A 20,977-nucleotide genomic window follows, 5' to 3' on the forward strand; every position below is an offset into this window, starting at 1 on the left:
GAAAAGTTAAATCTGCGTGTATGAGGAACAAGCTTCCTCAGGTTCCATAAATAAATAGGGAACGGGATAGAATTCAACTCTCCTTCTCCCCTTTCTCTTTCCCCTTGGGAACATCGATGTCTGATGTGAAGTTACTTAATATACAAGATACAATGTAACAACACTTGGCTTGTTGAGAACAAGTAAGTCCTGCCATTTACACAGAAGCAGTCTTCAGCCAATTCAACCAATAAACAATCAGCAGCTATTGTCTGAGCTTCAATTGAAATAACAGCAAATTCCGGTCCACATGACATTGAAGAACTTCATATTAGAATGTCCTAGAAATTATCTTTCCTCTTCCCCAGAAATTCAGAAGAAGACAGCACTTCCCTTTCAACTTCAGATTGGCTTCAGGCTGCCAGACGGGCGCTGTGCCTACAGAATCCTCTCCCAGGACAAGCCTACAACAAAGCACAGGTACCGCAGGCCGGCTGGAAATGTACAGCCATAATATGATTAACAATACCGCTCGCTCAATACAGAAACAGGCCCTTCGGCCCAACCAGTCCATGATGGCTTTTACCCCCATATCAGCAAATAGTCTGACTCATATTTACCCTGCCTCCCCACTCCAACCTAATCTTACTCTTGACCATTTCTGCCCCTGGGCTGGATCCCACAGCCGCACAACTCTTTGTGAAGAAGTTTCTCCAGCTCTGTGTTCTAAGCCGCTCACACTTAATCTTCTATCGGTGGCCCCACAACTACTGGAAACAACCTGCTTCCATATGTCCTGTCCCATCCTTCCTTCATTTAACACACTTCTATCCCACCACCCATAACATGCACTGCTCTAACAAAGTATGTCACAATTTGTCAAGGCAGGCCCCGCCCACACAGCTGGCCCCGCCCACACCTCTGGCCTCGCCCACTGGCCCCGCCCACACCGCTGGAACCGCACAAACCACTGGCCCTGCCCACGCTGCTGGCCCCGTCCACACCAGCCCCGCCCACACCGCTGGCTCCGTCCACACCAGCCCCGCCCATACAGCTGACCCCGCCCACACTGCTGGCCCCGCCCACACCAGCCCAGCCCACACCGCTGGCCCCGCCCACACTCCACCCGTTTGCGGACCTTGGAGGAAGCTCTCACAATTCGCGTTTATTAGGCACCAGGACACTAATAGCAGGTTTTATTAACTTTTAAATACTGAAAACTATTTAATTTACTAAGAAACTGCCTGCAGTCTGCAATGGAACTATTACATGGTTCTTTAGAGATTTCAGTCATTCCCAGGCGCACTCCCAGGTCTTGGACTCGACATTGATTAACATGTATTAATAAAACTGTCCCAATCTTAAATAGATCACGGAATATATATTAACGCAAAAAAAGTTCGAACTTGCTGGTTCACAGGTGGTTTTACTTTTGGTGATTATGCAAATATATTTGAGCGTAAACTTGAGCAAAAATTTCATTTGCGAAACTGGCGCAATTTTGAGAACAGTTTGTGCCCAGATTGCCAGAAACTGTACCCCAACATAACATTGAAATCATGTCCTGTCCCTGTGTCCTGTCCCTGTGCCCTGTCCCTGTGCCCTGTCCCTGTGCCCTGTGCCCTGTCCCTGTCCCTGTGCCCTGTCCCTGTGCCCTGTCCCTGTGCCCTGTGCCCTGTCCCTGTGCCCTGTCCCTGTCCCAGTGCCCTGTGCCCTGTCCCTGTGCCCTGTGCCCTGTGTCCTGTGCCCTGTCCCTGTGCCCTGTGTCCTGCCCCTGTGCCTGTGCCTTGTGCCATGTCCCAGTGCCCTGTGCCCTGTCCCTGTGCCCTGTCCCTGTACCCTGTGCCCTGTCCCTGTGCCCTGCCCGCTGTCCCTGTGCCCTGTGCCCTGTCCTTGTGCCCTGTCCCTGTGCCCTGTCCCTGTCCCTGTGCCCTGTCCCTGTGCCCTGTGCCCTGTGCCCTGTCTCCTGTGCCCTGTCCCTGTGCCCTGTGCCCTGTGTCCTGTGCCCTGTCCCTGTGCCCTGTGTCCTGTCCCTGTGCCCTGTGCCCTGTGCCCTGTCCCTGTTCCCTGTGCCCTGTCCCTGTGCCCTGTCCCTGTGCCCTGTCACTGTGCCCTGTCCCTGTCCCTGTGCCCTGTCCCTGTGCCCTGTCCCTGTGCCCTGTCCCTGTGCCCTGTCCCAGTCCCTGTGCCCTGTGCCCTGTGCTCTGTGCCCTGTGCCCTGTGCTCTGTGCCCTATCCCTGTGCCCTGTTCCCTGTGCCCTGTGCTCTGCGCCCTGTGCCCTATGCTCTGTGCCCTATCCCTGTACTCTGTGCCCTGTGCCCTGTGCGCTGTCTCTGTCCCTGTGCCCTGTGCCCTGTCCCTGTGCCCTGTCCCTGTGCCCTGTGTCCTGTCCCTGTGCCCTATCCCTGTGCCCTGTGCCCTATCCCTGTGCCATGTCCCTGTGCCCTGTTCCTGTCTCTGTGCCCTGTCCCTGTGCCCTGTGCCCTGTGCCCTGTGCCTGTCCCCTGTGCTCTTTGCCCTGTGCCCTGTGCCCTGTCCCTGTCCCTGTGCCCTGTGCCCTGTCCCAGTCCCTGAGCCCTGTCCCAGTCCCTGTGCCCTGTGCCCTGTGCCCTGTTCCCTGTCCCTGTGCCCTATGTCCTGTGCCCTATGCCCTGTGTCCTGTCCCTGTGCCCTGTGCCCTGTGTCCTGTCGCAGTCCCTGTGCCCTGTCACAGTCCCTGTGCCCTGTGCCTGTGCCCTGTGTCCTGTGCCTGTGCCCTGTGTCCTGTCCCTGTGCCCTGTGCCCTGTCCCTGTGCCCTGTGCCCTGTGCCCTGTTCCCTGTCCCTGTCCCAGTCCCTGTGCCCTGTGCCCTGTCCCTGTGCCCTGTCCCTGTCCCTGTGCCCTGTCCCTGTGCCCTGTGCCCTGTGCTCTGTGCGCTGTCTCTGTCCCTGTGCCCTGTGCTCTGTGCCCTGTCCCTGTGCCCTGTGCTCTGTCCCTGTGCCCTGTGCCCTGTGCCCTATCCCTGTGCCCTATCCCTGTGCCCTGTGCCCTGTGCCCTGTGCTCTGTCCCTGTGCCCTGTCCCTGTGCCCTGTCCCTGTGCCCTGTGCCCTGAGTCCTGTGCCCTGTGCCCTGTCCCTGTGCCCTGTGACCTGTTCCCTGACCCTGTGCCCTGTGTCCTGTGTCCTGTGTCCTGTGCCCTGTGCCCTGTCCCTGTGCCCTGTGACCTGTTCCCTGTCCCTGTGTCCTGTGCCCTGTGCCCTGTTCCCTGTGCCCTGTCCCTGTGCCCTGTGCTCTGTGCCCTGTGCCCTGTGCTCTGTCCCTGCCCCTGTGCCCTGTGCTCTGTGCCCTGGCTCTGTCCCTGTGCCCTGTGCCCTGTCCCTGTGCCCTGTCCCTGTGCCCTGTGCCCTGTCCCTGGCTCTGTCCCTGTGCCCTGTCCCTGTGCCCTGTGCCCTGTCCCTGTGCTCTGTCCCTGTGCCCTGTCCCTGTCCTTGTGCCCTGTGCTTTGTCCCTGTGCCCTGTGCCCTGTCCCTGTGCCCTGTCTGTGTGTCCTGTGTCCTGTCCCTGTGCCCTGTCCCTGTACACTGTGCCTTGTACCTGTGCCCTGTGCACTGTCCCAGTGCCCTGTGCCCTGTCCCAGTGCCCTGTCCCTGTCCCCTGTCCCTGTGCCCTGTGCCCTGTCCCTGTGCCTGTGCCCTGTGCCTGTGCCCTGTCACTGTGCCCTGTTCCCTGTCCCTGTGCCCTGTCCCTGTGCCCTGTCACTGTGCCCTGTGCTCTGTGCCCTGTCCCTGTGCCCTATCCCTGTGCCCTGTGCCCTATCCCTGTGCCCTGTCCCTGTGCCCTGTGCCCTGTGCCTGTCCCCTGTGCTCTTTGCCCTGTGCCCTGTGCCCTGTCCCTGTCCCTGTCCCTGTGCCCTGTCCCAGTCCCTGAGCCCTGTCCCAGTCCCTGTGCCCTGTGCCCTGTGCCCTGTTCCCTGTCCCTGTGCCCTATGTCCTGTGCCCTGTGCCCTGTGTCCTGTCCCTGTGCCCTGTGCCCTGTGTCCTGTCCCTGTGCCCTGTGCCCTGTGTCCTGTCGCAGTCCCTGTGCCCTGTCCCAGTCCCTGTGCCCTGTGCCTGTGCCCTGTGTCCTGTGCCTGTGCCCTGTGTCCTGTCCCTGTGCCCTGTGCCCTGTGCCCTGTGCCCTGTTCCCTGTCCCTGTGCCCTGTCCCAGTCCCTGTGCCCTGTCCCTGTGCCATGTGCTCTGTGCCCTGTGCTCTGTGCCCTGTCCCTGTGCACTTTCCCTGTCCCTGTCCCTGTGCCCTGTGCCCTGTGCTCTGTGCGCTGTCTCTGTCCCTGTGCCCTGTGCTCTGTGCGCTGTCTCTGTCCCTGTGCCCTGTCCCTGTGCCCTGTCCCTGTGCCCTGTGCTCTGTCCCTGTGCCCTGTGCCCTGTGCCCTATCCCTGTGCCCTATCCCTGTGCCCTGTGCCGTGTGCCCTGTGCTCTGTCCCTGTGCCCTGTCCCTGTGCCCTGTCCCTGTGCCCTGTCCCTGTGCCCTGTGCCCTGAGTCCCGTGCCCTGTGCCCTGTCCCTGTGCCCTGTGACCTGTTCCCTGACCCTGTGCCCTGTGTCCTGTGTCCTGTGCCCTGTGCCCTGTGCCCTGTCCCTGTGCCCTGTGACCTGTTCCCTGTCCCTGTGTCCTGTGCCCTGTGCCCTGTGCCCTGTTCCCTGTGCCCTATCCCTGTGCCCTGTGCTCTGTGCCCTGTGCCCTGTTCTCTGTGCCCTGTCCCTGTGCCCTGTGCTCTGTGCCCTGTGCCCTGTGCTCTGTCCCTGCCCCTGTGCCCTGTGCTCTGTGCCCTGGCTCTGTCCCTGTGCCCTGTGCCCTGTCCCTGTGCCCTGTCCCTGGCTCTGTCCCTGTGCCCTGTCCCTGTGCCCTGTGCCCTGTCCCTGTGCTCTGTCCCTGTGCCCTGTCCCTGTCCTTGTGCCCTGTGCTCTGTCCCTGTGCCCTGTGCCCTGTCCCTGTGCCCTGTCTGTATGTCCTGTGTCCTGTCCCTGTGCCCTGTCCCTGTACACTGTGCCTTGTACCTGTGCCCTGTGCACTGTCCCAGTGCCCTGTGCCCTGTCCCAGTGCCCTGTCCCTGTCCCCTGTCCCTGTGCCCTGTGCCCTGTCCCTGTGCCCTGTGCCCTGTGCCCTGTCACTGTGCCCTGTTCCCTGTCCCTGTGCCCTGTCCCTGTGCCCTGTCACTGTGCCCTGTGCTCTGTGCCCTGTCCCTGTGCCCTGTTCCCTGTGCCCTGTGCTCTGCGCCCTGTGCCCTGTGCCCTATCCCTGTACTCTGTGCCCTGTGCCCTGTGCGCTGTCTCTGTCCCTGTGTCCTGTTCCTGTGCCCTGTTCCTGTGCCCTGTCCCTGTGCCCTGTACTCTGTCCCTGTGTCCTGTCCCTGTGCCCTATCCCTGTGCCCTGTCCCTGTGCCCTGTGCCCTGTGCCCTGTCCCTGTGCCCTGTGCCCTGTGCCCTGTCCCTGTGCCCTGCCCCTGTCCCTGTGCCCTGTGCCTGTCCCCTGTGCTCTTTGCCCTGTGCCCTGTCCCTGTGCCCTGTGCCCTGTCCCAGTCCCTGAGCCCTGTCCCAGTCCCTGTGCCCTGTGCCCTGTTCCCTGTCCCTGTGCCCTGTGTCCTGTGCCCTGTCCCTGTGCCCTGTGTCCTGTCCCTGTGCCCTGTGCCCTGTGTCCTGTCCCAGTCCCTGTGCCCTGTCCCAGTCCCTGTGCCCTGTGCCCTGTGCCTGTGCCCTGTGCCTGTGCCCTGTGCCCTGTCCCTGTGCCCTGTGCCCTGTGCCCTGTCCCCTGTCCCTGTGCCCTGTTCCCTGTCCCTGTGCCCTGTCCCTGTGCGCTGTGCTCTGTGCCCTGTGCTCTGTGCCCTGTGCTCTGTCCCTGTGCCCTGTCCCTGTGTCCTGTGCCCTGCGCCCTGTTCCCTGTCCCTGTGCCCTGTCCCTGTGTCCTGTGCCCTGTGCCCTGTTCCCTGTGCCTGTGTCCTGTTCCCTGTGCCCTGTGCCCTGTCCCTGTGCCCTGTGTCTTGTGCCCTGTGTCTTGTGCCCTGTCCCTGGTCCCTGTGCTCTGTCCCTGTGCCCTGTGCCCTGTCCCTTTGCCCTGTCCCTGTGCCCTGTGTCCTGTGCCCTGTTCCCTGTCCCTGTGCCCTGTGCCCTGTCCCTGTGCCCTGTCCCTGTGCTCTGTGCCCTGTCCCTGTGCCCTGTCCCTGTCCCATGTGCCCTGTGCCCTGTTCCCTGTCCCTGTGCCCTGTGCCCTGTCCCTGTGCCCTTTTCCTGTGCCCTGTCCCAGTCCCTGTGCCCTGTGCCCTGTTCCCTGTCCCTGTGCCCTGTGCCGTGTCCCTATGCCCTGTGCTCTGTGCCCTGTGCTCTGTGCCCTGTGCTCTGTGCCCTGTCCCTGTGCCCTGTGCTCTGTGCGCTGTCTCTGTCCCTGTGCCTTGTCTCTGTGCCCTGCCCCTGTGCTCTGTGCTCTGTGCTCTGTGCCCTGGCTCTGTCCCTGTGCCCTGTCCCTGTGCCCTGTCCCCGTGCCCTGTGCCCTGTGCTCTGTCCCTGTGCCCTGTGCCCTGTGCTCTGTCCCTGTGCCCTGTGCCCTGTGCTCTGTCCCTGTGTCCTGTGCCCTGTGCTCTGTCCCTGTGCCCTGTGCCCTGTCCCCTGTGCCCTGTGCCCTGTGCCCTGTCCCTGTGCTCTGTCCCTGTGTTCTGTGCCCTGTGCTCTGTCCCTGTGCCCTGTGCCCTGTCCCCTGTGCCCTATCCCTGTGCTCTGTCCCTGTGTCCTGTCCCTGTGCCCTGTGCCCTGTGCTCTGTCCCTGTGCCCTGTGCCCTGTCCCCTGTGCCCTGTGCCCTGTCCCTGTGCTCTGTCCCTGTGTCCTGTCCCTGTGTCCTGCCCCTGTGCTCTGTCCCTGTGCCCTGTGCCCTGTGTCCTGTGCCCTGTCCCTGTGCCCTGCCCCTGTGCCCTGTCCCTGTGCACAGTCCCTGTGCCCTGTCCTCTGTCCCTGTGCCTTGTGCCCTGTCCCTGTGCCCTGTGTCCTGTCCCTGTGCCCTGTGCTCTGTCCCTGTGCCCTGTGCCCTGTCCCCTGTGCCTGTGCCCTGTCCCTGTGCCCTGTGCTCTGTCCCTGTGCCCTGTCCCTGTGCCGTATGCCCTGTCCCTGTGCCCTGTGCTCTGTCCCTGTGCCCTGTGCTCTGTCCCTGTGCCCTGTGCCCTGTCCCCTGTGCCCTGTGCTCTGTCCCTGTGCCCTGTGCCCTGTCCCCTGTGTCCTGTGCCCTGTCCCTGTGCCCTGTGCTCTGTCCCTGTGCCCTGTCCCTGTGCCCTGTGCTGTGTCCTGTGTCCTGTGCCCTGTTCCTGTGCCCTGTCCCTCTGCCTTGTCCCTGTGCCCGGTGCCCTGTCCCTGTGCCCTGTCCCTGTGCCTTGTGCTGTGTCCTGTGTCCTGTGCCCTGTTCCTGTGTCCTGTCCCTGAGCCCTGTCCCTGTGCCCTGTGCCCTGTGCCCTGTGCCCTGTCCCTGTGCCCTGTCCCTGTGCCCTGTCCCTGTGCCCTGTGCCCTGTCCCTGTCCCTGAGCCCTGTCCCTGTCCCTGTGCCCTGTCCCTGTGCCCTGTGCCCTGTCCCTGTGCCCTGTCCCTGGCTCTGTCCCTGTGCCCTGTCCCTGTGCCCTGTGCCCTGTCCCTGTGCTCTGTCCCTGTGCCCTGTGCCCTGTCCCTGTGCCCTGTCTGTGTGTCCTGTGTCCTGTCCCTGTGCCCTGTCCCTGTACATTGTGCCTTATACCTGTGCCCTGTGCACTGTCCCAGTGCCCTGTGCCCTGTCCCAGTGCCCTGTCCCTGTCCCCTGTCCCTGTGCCCTGTGCCCTGTCCCTGTGCCTGTGCCCTGTGCCTGTGCCCTGTGCCCTGTCACTGTGCCCTGTTCCCTGTCCCTGTGCCCTGTCCCTGTGCCCTGTCCCTGTGCCCTGTTCCCTGTGCCCTGTGCTCTGCGCCCTGTGCCCTGTGCCCTATCCCTGTACTCTGTGCCCTGTGCCCTGTGCGCTGTCTCTGTCCCTGTGTCCTGTTCCTGTGCCCTGTCCCTGTCCCTGTGCCCTGTCCCTGTGCCCTGTGCTCTGTCGCTGTGTCCTGTCCCTGTGCCCTATCCCTGTGCCCTGTCCCTGTGCCCTGTGCCCTGTGCCCTGTCCCTGTGCCCTGTCCCTGTGCCCTGTGCCCTGTCCCTGTGCCCTGTCCCTGTGCCCTGTCCCTGTGCCCTGTGCCTGTCCCCTGTGCTCTTTGCCCTGTGCCCTGTCCCTGTGCCCTGTGCCCTGTCCAGTCCCTGAGCCCTGTCCCAGTCCCTGTGCCCTGTGCCCTGTTCCCTGTCCCTGTACCCTGTGTCCTGTGCCCTGTCCCTGTGCCCTGTGTCCTGTCCCTGTGCCCTGTGCCCTGTGTCCTGTCCCTGTGCCCTGTGTCCTGTCCCAGTCCCTGTGCCCTGTCCCAGTCCCTGTGCCCTGTGCCCTGTGCCTGTGCCCTGTGTCCTGTGCCTGTGCCCTGTGCCCTGTGTCCTGTCCCTATTCCCTGTGCCCTGTCCCTGTGCCCTGTCCCTGTGCCCTGTCACTGTGCCCTGTCCCTGTCCCTGTGCCCTGTCCCTGTGCCCTGTCCCTGTGCCCTGTGCCCTGTCCCTGTGCCCTGTCCCTGTGCCCTGTCCCTGTGCCCTGTCCCAGTCCCTGTGCCCTGTGCTCTGTGCCCTGTGCCCTGTGCCCAGTGCTCTGTGCCCTATCCCTGTGCCCTGTTCCCTGTGCCCTGTGCTCTGCGCCCTGTGCCCTGTGCTTTGTGCCCTATCCCTGTACTCTGTGCCCTGTGCCCTGTGCGCTGTCTCTGTCCCTGTGTCCTGTCCCTGTGCCCTGTGCCCTGTCCCTGTGCCCTGTCCCTGTGCCCTGTGTCCTGTCCCTGTGCCCTATCCCTGTGCCCTGTGCCCTATCCCTGTGCCCTGTCCCTGTGCCCTGTGCCCTGTGCCTGTCCCCTGTGCTCTTTGCCCTGTCCCTGTCCCTGTCCCTGTGCCCTGTCCCAGTCCCTGAGCCCTGTCCCAGTCCCTGTGCCCTGTGCCCTGTCCCTGTGCCCTGCCCCTGTGCCCTGTCCCTGTGCACAGTCCCTGTGCCCTGTCCTCTGTCCCTGTGCCCTGTGTCCTGTCCCTGTGCCCTGTGCTCTGTCCCTGTGCCCTGTGCCCTGTCCCCTGTGCCATGTGCCCTGTCCCTGTGCCCTGTGCTCTGTCCCTGTGCCCTTTCCCTGTGCCGTATGCCCTGTCCCTGTGCCCTGTGCTCTGTCCCTGTGCTCTGTCCCTGTGCCCTGTGCCCTGTCCCCTGTGCCCTGTGCTCTGTCCCTGTGCCCTGTGCCCTGTCCCCTGTGTCCTGTGCCCTGTCCCTGTGCCCTGTGCTCTGTCCCTGTGCCCTGTCCCTGTGCCCTGTGCTGTGTCCTGTGTCCTGTGCCCTGTTCCTGTGCCCTGTCCCTCTGCCTTGTCCCTGTGCCCGGTGCCCTGTCCCTGTGCCCTGTCCCTGTGCCCTGTGCTGTGTCCTGTGTCCTGTGCCCTGTTCCTGTGTCCTGTCCCTGAGCCCTGTCCCTGTGCCCTGTGCCCTGTGCCCTGTGCCCTGTCCCTGTGCCCTGTGCCCTGTCCCTGTGCCCTGTCCCTGTGCCCTGTGCCCTGTCCCTGTCCCTGAGCCCTGTCCCTGTGCCCTGTCCCTGTGCCCTGTGCCCTGTCCCTGTGCCCTGTCCCTGGCTCTGTCCCTGTGCCCTGTCCCTGTGCCCTGTGCCCTGTCCCTGTGCTCTGTCCCTGTGCCCTGTCCCTGTCCTTGTGCCCTGTGCTCTGTCCCTGTGCCCTGTGCCCTGTCCCTGTGCCCTGTCTGTGTGTCCTGTGTCCTGTCCCTGTGCCCTGTCCCTGTACATTGTGCCTTGTACCTGTGCCCTGTGCACTGTCCCAGTGCCCTGTGCTCTGTCCCAGTGCCCTGTCCCTGTCCCCTGTCCCTGTGCCCTGTGCCCTGTCCCTGTGCCTGTGCCCTGTGCCTGTGCCCTGTGCCCTGTCACTGTGCCCTGTTCCCTGTCCCTGTGCCCTGTCCCTGTGCCCTGTCACTGTGCCCTGTGCCCTGTCCCTGTGCCCTGTTCCCTGTGCCCTGTGCTCTGCGCCCTGTGCCCTGTGCCCTATCCCTGTACTCTGTGCCCTGTGCCCTGTGCGCTGTCTCTGTCCCTGTGTCCTGTTCCTGTGCCCTGTCCCTGTCCCTGTGCCCTGTCCCTGTGCCCTGTGCTCTGTCCCTGTGTCCTGTCCCTGTGCCCTATCCCTGTGCCCTGTCCCTGTGCCCTGTGCCCTGTGCCCTGTCCCTGTGCCCTGTCCCTGTGCCCTGTGCCCTGTCCCTGTGCCCTGTCCCTGTGCCCTGTGCCTGTCCCCTGTGCTCTTTGCCCTGTGCCCTGTCCCTGTGCCCTGTGCCCTGTCCAGTCCCTGAGCCCTGTCCCAGTCCCTGTGCCCTGTGCCCTGTTCCCTGTCCCTGTACCCTGTGTCCTGTGCCCTGTCCCTGTGCCCTGTGTCCTGTCCCTGTGCCCTGTGCCCTGTGTCCTGTCCCTGTGCCCTGTGTCCTGTCCCAGTCCCTGTGCCCTGTCCCAGTCCCTGTGCCCTGTGCCCTGTGCCTGTGCCCTGTGTCCTGTGCCTGTGCCCTGTGCCCTGTGTCCTGTCCCTGTTCCCTGTGCCCTGTCCCTGTGCCCTGTCCCTGTGCCCTGTCACTGTGCCCTGTCCCTGTCCCTGTGCCCTGTCCCTGTGCCCTGTCCCTGTGCCCTGTGCCCTGTCCCTGTGCCCTGTCCCTGTGCCCTGTCCCTGTGCCCTGTCCCAGTCCCTGTGCCCTGTGCCCTGTGCTCTGTGCCCTGTGCCCTGTGCCCTGTGCTCTGTGCCCTATCCCTGTGCCATGTTCCCTGTGCCCTGTGCTCTGCGCCCTGTGTCCTGTGCTCTGTGCCCTATCCCTGTACTCTGTGCCCTGTGCTCTGCGCCCTGTGCCCTGTGCTTTGTGCCCTATCCCTGTACTCTGTGCCCTATGCCCTGTGCGCTGTCTCTGTCCCTGTGTCCTGTCCCTGTGCCCTGTGCCCTGTCCCTGTGCCCTGTCCCTGTGCCCTGTGTCCTGTCCCTGTGCCCTATCCCTGTGCCCTGTGCCCTATCCCTGTGCCCTGTCCCTGTGCCCTGTGCCCTGTGCCTGTCCCCTGTGCTCTTTGCCCTGTCCCTGTCCCTGTCCCTGTGCCCTGTCCCAGTCCCTGAGCCCTGTCCCAGTCCCTGTGCCCTGTGCCCTGTTCCCTGTGCCCTGTGTCCTGTGCCCTGTCCCTGTGCCCTGTGTCCTGTCCCTGTGCCCTGTGCCCTGTGTCCTGTCCCTGTGCCCTGTGTCCTGTCCCAGTCCCTGTGCCCTGTCCCAGTCCCTGTGCCCTGTGCCCTGTGCCTGTGCCCTGTGTCCTGTGCCTGTGCCCTGTGTCCTGTCCCTGTTCCCTGTGCCCTGTCCCTGTGCCCTGTCCCTGTGCCCTGTCACTGTGCCCTGTCCCTGTCCCTGTGCCCTGTCCCTGTGCCCTGTCCCTGTGCCCTGTGCCCTGTCCCTGTGCCCTGTCCCTGTGCCCTGTCCCTGTGCCCTGTCCCAGTCCCTGTGCCCTGTGCCCTGTGCTCTGTGCCCTGTGCCCTGTGCCCTGTGCTCTGTGCCCTATCCCTGTGCCCTGTTCCCTGTGCCCTGTGCTCTGCGCCCTGTGCCCTGTGCTCTGTGCCCTATCCCTGTACTCTGTGCCCTGTGCCCTGTGCGCTGTCTCTGTCCCTGTGTCCTGTCCCTGTGCCCTGTGCCCTGTCCCTGTGCCCTGTCCCTGTGCCCTGTGTCCTGTCCCTGTGCCCTATCCCTGTGCCCTGTGCCCTATCCCTGTGCCCTGTGCCCTGTGTCCTGTCCCTGTGCCCTGTCTGTGTGTCCTGTGTCCTGTCCCTGTGCCCTGTCCCTGTACATTGTGCCTTATACCTGTGCCCTGTGCACTGTCCCAGTGCCCTGTGCCCTGTCCCAGTGCCCTGTCCCTGTCCCCTGTCCCTGTGCCCTGTGCCCTGTCCCTGTGCCTGTGCCCTGTGCCTGTGCCCTGTGCCCTGTCACTGTGCCCTGTTCCCTGTCCCTGTGCCCTGTCCCTGTGCCCTGTCCCTGTGCCCTGTTCCCTGTGCCCTGTGCTCTGCGCCCTGTGCCCTGTGCCCTATCCCTGTACTCTGTGCCCTGTGCCCTGTGCGCTGTCTCTGTCCCTGTGTCCTGTTCCTGTGCCCTGTCCCTGTCCCTGTGCCCTGTCCCTGTGCCCTGTGCTCTGTCGCTGTGTCCTGTCCCTGTGCCCTATCCCTGTGCCCTGTCCCTGTGCCCTGTGCCCTGTGCCCTGTCCCTGTGCCCTGTCCCTGTGCCCTGTGCCCTGTCCCTGTGCCCTGTCCCTGTGCCCTGTCCCTGTGCCCTGTGCCTGTCCCCTGTGCTCTTTGCCCTGTGCCCTGTCCCTGTGCCCTGTGCCCTGTCCAGTCCCTGAGCCCTGTCCCAGTCCCTGTGCCCTGTGCCCTGTTCCCTGTCCCTGTACCCTGTGTCCTGTGCCCTGTCCCTGTGCCCTGTGTCCTGTCCCTGTGCCCTGTGCCCTGTGTCCTGTCCCTGTGCCCTGTGTCCTGTCCCAGTCCCTGTGCCCTGTCCCAGTCCCTGTGCCCTGTGCCCTGTGCCTGTGCCCTGTGTCCTGTGCCTGTGCCCTGTGCCCTGTGTCCTGTCCCTATTCCCTGTGCCCTGTCCCTGTGCCCTGTCCCTGTGCCCTGTCACTGTGCCCTGTCCCTGTCCCTGTGCCCTGTCCCTGTGCCCTGTCCCTGTGCCCTGTGCCCTGTCCCTGTGCCCTGTCCCTGTGCCCTGTCCCTGTGCCCTGTCCCAGTCCCTGTGCCCTGTGCTCTGTGCCCTGTGCCCTGTGCCCAGTGCTCTGTGCCCTATCCCTGTGCCCTGTTCCCTGTGCCCTGTGCTCTGCGCCCTGTGCCCTGTGCTTTGTGCCCTATCCCTGTACTCTGTGCCCTGTGCCCTGTGCGCTGTCTCTGTCCCTGTGTCCTGTCCCTGTGCCCTGTGCCCTGTCCCTGTGCCCTGTCCCTGTGCCCTGTGTCCTGTCCCTGTGCCCTATCCCTGTGCCCTGTGCCCTATCCCTGTGCCCTGTCCCTGTGCCCTGTGCCCTGTGCCTGTCCCCTGTGCTCTTTGCCCTGTCCCTGTCCCTGTCCCTGTGCCCTGTCCCAGTCCCTGAGCCCTGTCCCAGTCCCTGTGCCCTGTGCCCTGTCCCTGTGCCCTGCCCCTGTGCCCTGTCCCTGTGCACAGTCCCTGTGCCCTGTCCTCTGTCCCTGTGCCCTGTGTCCTGTCCCTGTGCCCTGTGCTCTGTCCCTGTGCCCTGTGCCCTGTCCCCTGTGCCATGTGCCCTGTCCCTGTGCCCTGTGCTCTGTCCCTGTGCCCTTTCCCTGTGCCGTATGCCCTGTCCCTGTGCCCTGTGCTCTGTCCCTGTGCTCTGTCCCTGTGCCCTGTGCCCTGTCCCCTGTGCCCTGTGCTCTGTCCCTGTGCCCTGTGCCCTGTCCCCTGTGTCCTGTGCCCTGTCCCTGTGCCCTGTGCTCTGTCCCTGTGCCCTGTCCCTGTGCCCTGTGCTGTGTCCTGTGTCCTGTGCCCTGTTCCTGTGCCCTGTCCCTCTGCCTTGTCCCTGTGCCCGGTGCCCTGTCCCTGTGCCCTGTCCCTGTGCCCTGTGCTGTGTCCTGTGTCCTGTGCCCTGTTCCTGTGTCCTGTCCCTGAGCCCTGTCCCTGTGCCCTGTGCCCTGTGCCCTGTGCCCTGTCCCTGTGCCCTGTGCCCTGTCCCTGTGCCCTGTCCCTGTGCCCTGTGCCCTGTCCCTGTCCCTGAGCCCTGTCCCTGTGCCCTGTCCCTGTGCCCTGTGCCCTGTCCCTGTGCCCTGTCCCTGGCTCTGTCCCTGTGCCCTGTCCCTGTGCCCTGTGCCCTGTCCCTGTGCTCTGTCCCTGTGCCCTGTCCCTGTCCTTGTGCCCTGTGCTCTGTCCCTGTGCCCTGTGCCCTGTCCCTGTGCCCTGTCTGTGTGTCCTGTGTCCTGTCCCTGTGCCCTGTCCCTGTACATTGTGCCTTGTACCTGTGCCCTGTGCACTGTCCCAGTGCCCTGTGCTCTGTCCCAGTGCCCTGTCCCTGTCCCCTGTCCCTGTGCCCTGTGCCCTGTCCCTGTGCCTGTGCCCTGTGCCTGTGCCCTGTGCCCTGTCACTGTGCCCTGTTCCCTGTCCCTGTGCCCTGTCCCTGTGCCCTGTCACTGTGCCCTGTGCCCTGTCCCTGTGCCCTGTTCCCTGTGCCCTGTGCTCTGCGCCCTGTGCCCTGTGCCCTATCCCTGTACTCTGTGCCCTGTGCCCTGTGCGCTGTCTCTGTCCCTGTGTCCTGTTCCTGTGCCCTGTCCCTGTCCCTGTGCCCTGTCCCTGTGCCCTGTGCTCTGTCCCTGTGTCCTGTCCCTGTGCCCTATCCCTGTGCCCTGTCCCTGTGCCCTGTGCCCTGTGCCCTGTCCCTGTGCCCTGTCCCTGTGCCCTGTGCCCTGTCCCTGTGCCCTGTCCCTGTGCCCTGTGCCTGTCCCCTGTGCTCTTTGCCCTGTGCCCTGTCCCTGTGCCCTGTGCCCTGTCCAGTCCCTGAGCCCTGTCCCAGTCCCTGTGCCCTGTGCCCTGTTCCCTGTCCCTGTACCCTGTGTCCTGTGCCCTGTCCCTGTGCCCTGTGTCCTGTCCCTGTGCCCTGTGCCCTGTGTCCTGTCCCTGTGCCCTGTGTCCTGTCCCAGTCCCTGTGCCCTGTCCCAGTCCCTGTGCCCTGTGCCCTGTGCCTGTGCCCTGTGTCCTGTGCCTGTGCCCTGTGCCCTGTGTCCTGTCCCTGTTCCCTGTGCCCTGTCCCTGTGCCCTGTCCCTGTGCCCTGTCACTGTGCCCTGTCCCTGTCCCTGTGCCCTGTCCCTGTGCCCTGTCCCTGTGCCCTGTGCCCTGTCCCTGTGCCCTGTCCCTGTGCCCTGTCCCAGTCCCTGTGCCCTGTGCCCTGTGCTCTGTGCCCTGTGCCCTGTGCCCTGTGCTCTGTGCCCTATCCCTGTGCCATGTTCCCTGTGCCCTGTGCTCTGCGCCCTGTGTCCTGTGCTCTGTGCCCTATCCCTGTACTCTGTGCCCTGTGCTCTGCGCCCTGTGCCCTGTGCTTTGTGCCCTATCCCTGTACTCTGTGCCCTATGCCCTGTGCGCTGTCTCTGTCCCTGTGTCCTGTCCCTGTGCCCTGTGCCCTGTCCCTGTGCCCTGTCCCTGTGCCCTGTGTCCTGTCCCTGTGCCCTATCCCTGTGCCCTGTGCCCTATCCCTGTGCCCTGTCCCTGTGCCCTGTGCCCTGTGCCTGTCCCCTGTGCTCTTTGCCCTGTCCCTGTCCCTGTCCCTGTGCCCTGTCCCAGTCCCTGAGCCCTGTCCCAGTCCCTGTGCCCTGTGCCCTGTTCCCTGTGCCCTGTGTCCTGTGCCCTGTCCCTGTGCCCTGTGTCCTGTCCCTGTGCCCTGTGCCCTGTGTCCTGTCCCTGTGCCCTGTGTCCTGTCCCAGTCCCTGTGCCCTGTCCCAGTCCCTGTGCCCTGTGCCCTGTGCCTGTGCCCTGTGTCCTGTGCCTGTGCCCTGTGTCCTGTCCCTGTTCCCTGTGCCCTGTCCCTGTGCCCTGTCCCTGTGCCCTGTCACTGTGCCCTGTCCCTGTCCCTGTGCCCTGTCCCTGTGCCCTGTCCCTGTGCCCTGTGCCCTGTCCCTGTGCCCTGTCCCTGTGCCCTGTCCCTGTGCCCTGTCCCAGTCCCTGTGCCCTGTGCCCTGTGCTCTGTGCCCTGTGCCCTGTGCCCTGTGCTCTGTGCCCTATCCCTGTGCCCTGTTCCCTGTGCCCTGTGCTCTGCGCCCTGTGCCCTGTGCTCTGTGCCCTATCCCTGTACTCTGTGCCCTGTGCCCTGTGCGCTGTCTCTGTCCCTGTGTCCTGTCCCTGTGCCCTGTGCCCTGTCCCTGTGCCCTGTCCCTGTGCCCTGTGTCCTGTCCCTGTGCCCTATCCCTGTGCCCTGTGCCCTATCCCTGTGCCCTGTGCCCTGTGTCCTGTCCCTGTTCCCTCTGCCCTGTCCCTGTGCCCTGTCCCTGTGCCCTGTCACTGTGCCCTGTCCCTGTCCCTGTGCCCTGTCCCTGTGCCCTGTCCATGTGCCCTGTCCCAGTCACTGTGCCCTATGCCCTGTGCTCTGTGCCCTGTGCCCTGTGCTCTGTGCCCTATCCCTGTGCCCTGTTCCCTGTGCCCTGTGCTCTGCGCCCTGTGCCCTGTGCTCTGTGCCCTATCCCTGTACTCTGTGCCCTGTGCCCTGTGCGCTGTCTCTGTCCCTGTGCCCTGTCCCTGTGCCCTGTGCCCTGTCCCTGTGCCCTGTCCCTGTGCCCTATCCCTGTGCCCTGTGCCCTATCCCTGTGCCCTGTCCCTGTGCCCTGTCCCTGTCCCTGTCCCTGTCCCTGTGCCTTGTGCCCTGTGCCTGTCCCCTGTGCTCTTTGCCCTGTCCCTGTCCCTGTGCCCTGTGCCCTATCCCTGTGCCCTGTCCCTGTGCCCTGTCCCTGTCCCTGTGCCCTGTCCCTGTGCCCTGTGCCCTGTGCCTGTCCCCTGTGCGCTTTGCCCTGTCCCTGTCCCTGTGCCCTGTACACTGTCCCAGTCCCTGAGCCCTGTCCCAGTCCCTGTGCCCTGTGCTCTGTGCCCTGTTCCCTGTCCCTGTGCCCTATGTCCTGTGCCCTGTGCCCTGTGTCCTGTCCCTGTGCCCTGTGCCCTGTGTCCTGTCCCTGTGCCCTGTGCCCTGTGTCCTGTCGCAGTCCCTGTGCCCTGTCCCAGTCCCTGTGCCCTGTGCCTGTGCCCTGTGTCCTGTGCCTGTGCCCTGTGTCCTGTCCCTGTGCCCTGTGCCCTGTGTCCTGTCCCTGTGCCCTGTGCCCTGTGCCCTGTCCCTGTGCCCTGTGCCCTGTGCCCTGTGCCCTGTTCCCTGTCCCTGTGCCCTGTCCCAGTCCCTGTGCCCTGTGCCCTGTCCCTGTGCCCTGTGCTCTGTGCCCTGTGCTCTGTGCCCTGTCCCTGTGCCCTGTCCCTGTCCCTGTCCCTGTGCCCTGTGCCCTGTGCTCTGTGCGCTGTCTCTGTCCCTGTGCCCTGTGCTCTGTGTGCTGTCTCTGTCCCTGTGCCCTATCCCTGTGCCCTGTGCCCTGTGCTCTGTCCCTGTGCCCTGTCCCTGTGCCCTGTCCCTGTGCCCTGTGCCCTGAGTCCTGTGCCATGTGCCCTGTCCCTGTGCCCTGTGACCTGTTCCCTGACCCTGTGCCCTGTGTCCTGTGTCGTGTGTCCTGTGTCCTGTGTCCTGTGCCCTGTGCCCTGTGCCCTGTGCCCTATCCCTGTGCCCTGTGCTCTGTGCCCTGTGCCCTGTTCCCTGTGCCCTGTCCCTGTGCCCTGTGCTCTGTGCCCTGTGCCCTGTGCTCTGTCCCTGCCCATGTGCCCTGTGCTCTGTGCCCTGGCTCTGTCCCTGTGCCCTGTGCCCTGTCCCTGTGCCCTGTCCCTGTGCCCTGTGCCCTGTCCCTGGCTCTGTCCCTGTGCCCTGTCCCTGTGCCCTGTGCCCTGTCCCTGTGCTCTGTCCCTGTGCCCTGTCCCTGTCCTTGTGCCCTGTGCTCTGTCCCTGTGCCCTGTGCCCTGTCCCTGTGCCCTGTCTGTGTGTCCTGTGTCCTGTCCCTGTGCCCTGTCCCTGTACACTGTGCCTTATACCTGTGCCCTGTGCACTGTCCCAGTGCCCTGTGCCCTGTCCCAGTGCCCTGTCCCTGTCCCCTGTCCCTGTGCCCTGTGCCCTGTCCCTGTGCCCTGTGCCCTGTGCCTGTGCCCTGTCACTGTGCCCTGTTCCCTGTCCCTGTGCCCTGTCCCTGTGCCCTGTCACTGTGCCCTGTGCTCTGTGCCCTGTCCCTGTGCCCTGTTCCCTGTGCCCTGTGCTCTGCGCCCTGTGCCCTGTGCCCTATCCCTGTACTCTGTGCCCTGTGCCCTGTGCTCTGTCCCTGTGTCCTGTCCCTGTGCCCTATCCCTGTGCCCTGTGCCCTGTGCCCTGTCCCTGTGCCCTGTGCCCTGTGCCCTGTCCCTGTGCCCTGTCCCTATCCCTGTGCCCTGTGCCTGTCCCCTGTGCTCTTTGCCCTGTGCCCTGTCCCAGTCCCTGAGCCCTGTCCCAGTCCCTGTGCCCTGTGCCCTGTTCCCTGTCCCTGTGTCCTGTCCCAGTCCCTGTGCCCTGTCCCAGTCCCTGTGCCCTGTGCCCTGTGCCTGTGCCCTGTGTCCTGTGCCTGTGCCCTGTGCCCTGTCCCTGTGCCCTGTGCCCTGTCCCCTGTCCCTGTGCCCTGTTCCCTGTCCCTGTGCCCTGTCCCTGTGTGCTGTGCTCTGTGCCCTGTGCTCTGTGCCCTGTGCTCTGTCCCTGTGCCCTGTCCCTGTGTCCTGTGCCCTGTGCCCTGTTCCCTGCGCCCTGTCCCTGTGTCCTGTTCCCTGTGCCCTGTGCCCTGTCCCTGTGCTCTGTCCCTGTGACCTGTGTCTTGTGCCCTGTCCCTGGTCCCTGTGCTCTGTCCCTGTGCCCTGTGCCCTGTCCCTGTGCCCTGTGTCCTGTGCCCTGTGTCCTGTCCCTGTGCCCTGTGCCCTGTCCCTGTGCCCTGTCCCTGTGCCCTGTCCCTGTGCTCTGTGCCCTGTCCCTGTGCCCTGTCCCTGTGCCCTGTCCCTGTGCCCTGTCCCATGTGCCCTGTGCCCTGTTCCCTGTCCCTGTGCCCTGTGCCCTGTCCCTGTGCCCTTTTCCTGTGCCCTGTCCCAGTCCCTTTGCCCTGTGCCCTGTTCCCTGTGCCCTGTGCTGTGTCCCTATGCCCTGTGCTCTGTGCCCTGTGCTCTGTGCCCTGTGCTCTGTGCCCTGTCCCTGTGCCCTGTGCTCTGTGCGCTGTCTCTGTCCCTGTGCCCTGTCTCTGTGCCCTGCCCCTGTGCTCTGTGCTCTGTGCTCTGTCCCTGTGCCCTGTGCCCTGTGCTCTGTCCCTGTGTCCTGTGCCCTGTGCTCTGTCCCTGTGCCCTGTGCCCTGTCCCCTGTGCCCTGTGCCCTGTCCCTGTGCTCTGTCCCTGTGTTCTGTGCCCTGTGCTCCGTCCCTGTGCCCTGTGCCCTGTCCCCTGTGCCCTATCCCTGTGCTCTGTCCCTGTGTCCTGTCCCTGTGCCCTGTGCTCTGTCCCTGTGCCCTGTGCCCTGTCCCCTGTGCCCTGTGCCCTGTCCCTGTGCTCTGTCCCTGTGTCCTGTCCCTGTGTCCTGCCCCTGTGCTCTGTCCCTGTGCCCTGTGCCCTGTGTCCTGTGCCCTGTGCCCTGTGCCCTGTCCCTGTCCCTGTGCCCTGTCCCTGTGCACAGTCCCTGTGCCCTGTCCTCTGTCCCTGTGCCCTGTGCCCTGTCCCTGTGCCCTGTGTCCTGTCCCTGTGCCCTGTGCTCTGTCCCTGTGCCCTGTGCCCTGTCCCCTGTGCCCTGTTCCCTGTCCCTGTGCCCTGTGCCCTGTCCCTGTGCCCTTTTCCTGTGCCCTGTCCCAGTCCCTGTGCCCTGTGCCCTGTTCCCTGTCCCTGTGCCCTGTGCCGTGTCCCTATGCCCTGTGCTCTGTGCCCTGTGCTCTGTGCCCTGTGCTCTGTGCCCTGTCCCTGTGCCCTGTGCTCTGTGCGCTGTCTCTGTCCCTGTGCCCTGTCTCTGTGCCCTGCCCCTGTGCTCTGTGCTCTGTGCTCTGTGCCCTGGCTCTGTCCCTGTGCCCTGTCCCTGTGCCCTGTCCCCGTGCCCTGTGCCCTGTGCTCTGTCCCTGTGCCCTGTGCCCTGTGCTCTGTCCCTGTGCCCTGTGCCCTGTGCTCTGTCCCTGTGTCCTGTGCCCTGTGCTCTGTCCCTGTGCCCTGTGCCCTGTCCCCTGTGCCCTGTGCCCTGTCCCTGTGCTCTGTCCCTGTGTTCTGTGCCCTGTGCTCCGTCCCTGTGCCCTGTGCCCTGTCCCCTGTGCCCTATCCCTGTGCTCTGTCCCTGTGTCCTGTCCCTGTGCCCTGTGCTCTGTCCCTGTGCCCTGTGCCCTGTCCCCTGTGCCCTGTGCCCTGTCCCTGTGCTCTGTCCCTGTGTCCTGTCCCTGTGTCCTGCCCCTGTGCTCTGTCCCTGTGCCCTGTGCCCTGTGTCCTGTGCCCTGTGCCCTGTGCCCTGTCCCTGTCCCTGTGCCCTGTCCCTGTGCACAGTCCCTGTGCCCTGTCCTCTGTCCCTGTGCCCTGTGCCCTGTCCCTGTGCCCTGTGTCCTGTCCCTGTGCCCTGTGCTCTGTCCCTGTGCCCTGTGCCCTGTCCCCTGTGCCCTGTGCCCTGTCCCTGTGCCCTGTGCTCTGTCCCTGTGCCCTGTCCCTGTGCCGTATGCCCTGTCCCTGTGCCCTGTGCTCTGTCCCTGTGCCCTGTCCCTGTGCCCTGTGACCTGTTCCCTGTCCCTGTGTCCTGTGCCCTGTGCCCTGTGCCCTGTTCCCTGTGCCCTATCCCTGTGCCCTGTGCTCTGTGCCCTGTGCCCTGTTCCCTGTGCCCTGTCCCTGTGCCCTGTGCTCTGTGCCCTGTGCTCTGTCCCTGCCCCTGTGCCCTGTGCTCTGTGCCCTGGCTCTGTCCCTGTGCCCTGTGCCTGTCCCTGTGCCCTGTCCCTGTGCCCTGTGCCCTGTCCCTGGCTCTGTCCCTGTGCCCTGTCCCTGTGCCCTGTGCCCTGTCCCTGTGCTCTGTCCCTGTGCCCTGTCCCTGTCCTTGTGCCCTGTGCTCTGTCCCTGTGCCCTGTGCCCTGTCCCTGTGCCCTGTCTGTATGTCCTGTGTCCTGTCCCTGTGCCCTGTCCCTGTACACTGTGCCTTGTACCTGTGCCCTGTGCACTGTCCCAGTGCCCTGTGCCCTGTCCCAGTGCCCTGTCCCTGTCCCCTGTCCCTGTGCCCTGTGCCCTGTCCCTGTGCCCTGTGCCCTGTGCTCTGTCCCTGTGTCCTGTCCCTGTGCCCTGTCCCTGT

At 64.8% G+C, this 20,977-nt stretch overlaps 1 protein-coding gene across 1 annotated transcript in view; it reads left to right on the forward strand.

Annotated features, from left to right (window-relative positions):
* Positions 1-20,977, forward strand: part of LOC139230552 (circularly permutated Ras protein 1-like) — a 189,922-nt gene that overhangs the window by 143,027 nt on the left and 25,918 nt on the right. The window contains exon 16 of the mRNA XM_070862386.1: positions 348-459. Within this exon, the coding sequence (XP_070718487.1) occupies positions 348-459 (112 nt within the window). The remainder of the gene's footprint in view (positions 1-347; positions 460-20,977) is intronic.

This window comes from Pristiophorus japonicus, chromosome 19 (assembly GCF_044704955.1).
Source record: "Pristiophorus japonicus isolate sPriJap1 chromosome 19, sPriJap1.hap1, whole genome shotgun sequence".
NCBI classification, from domain to species: Eukaryota; Metazoa; Chordata; class Chondrichthyes; family Pristiophoridae; genus Pristiophorus; species Pristiophorus japonicus.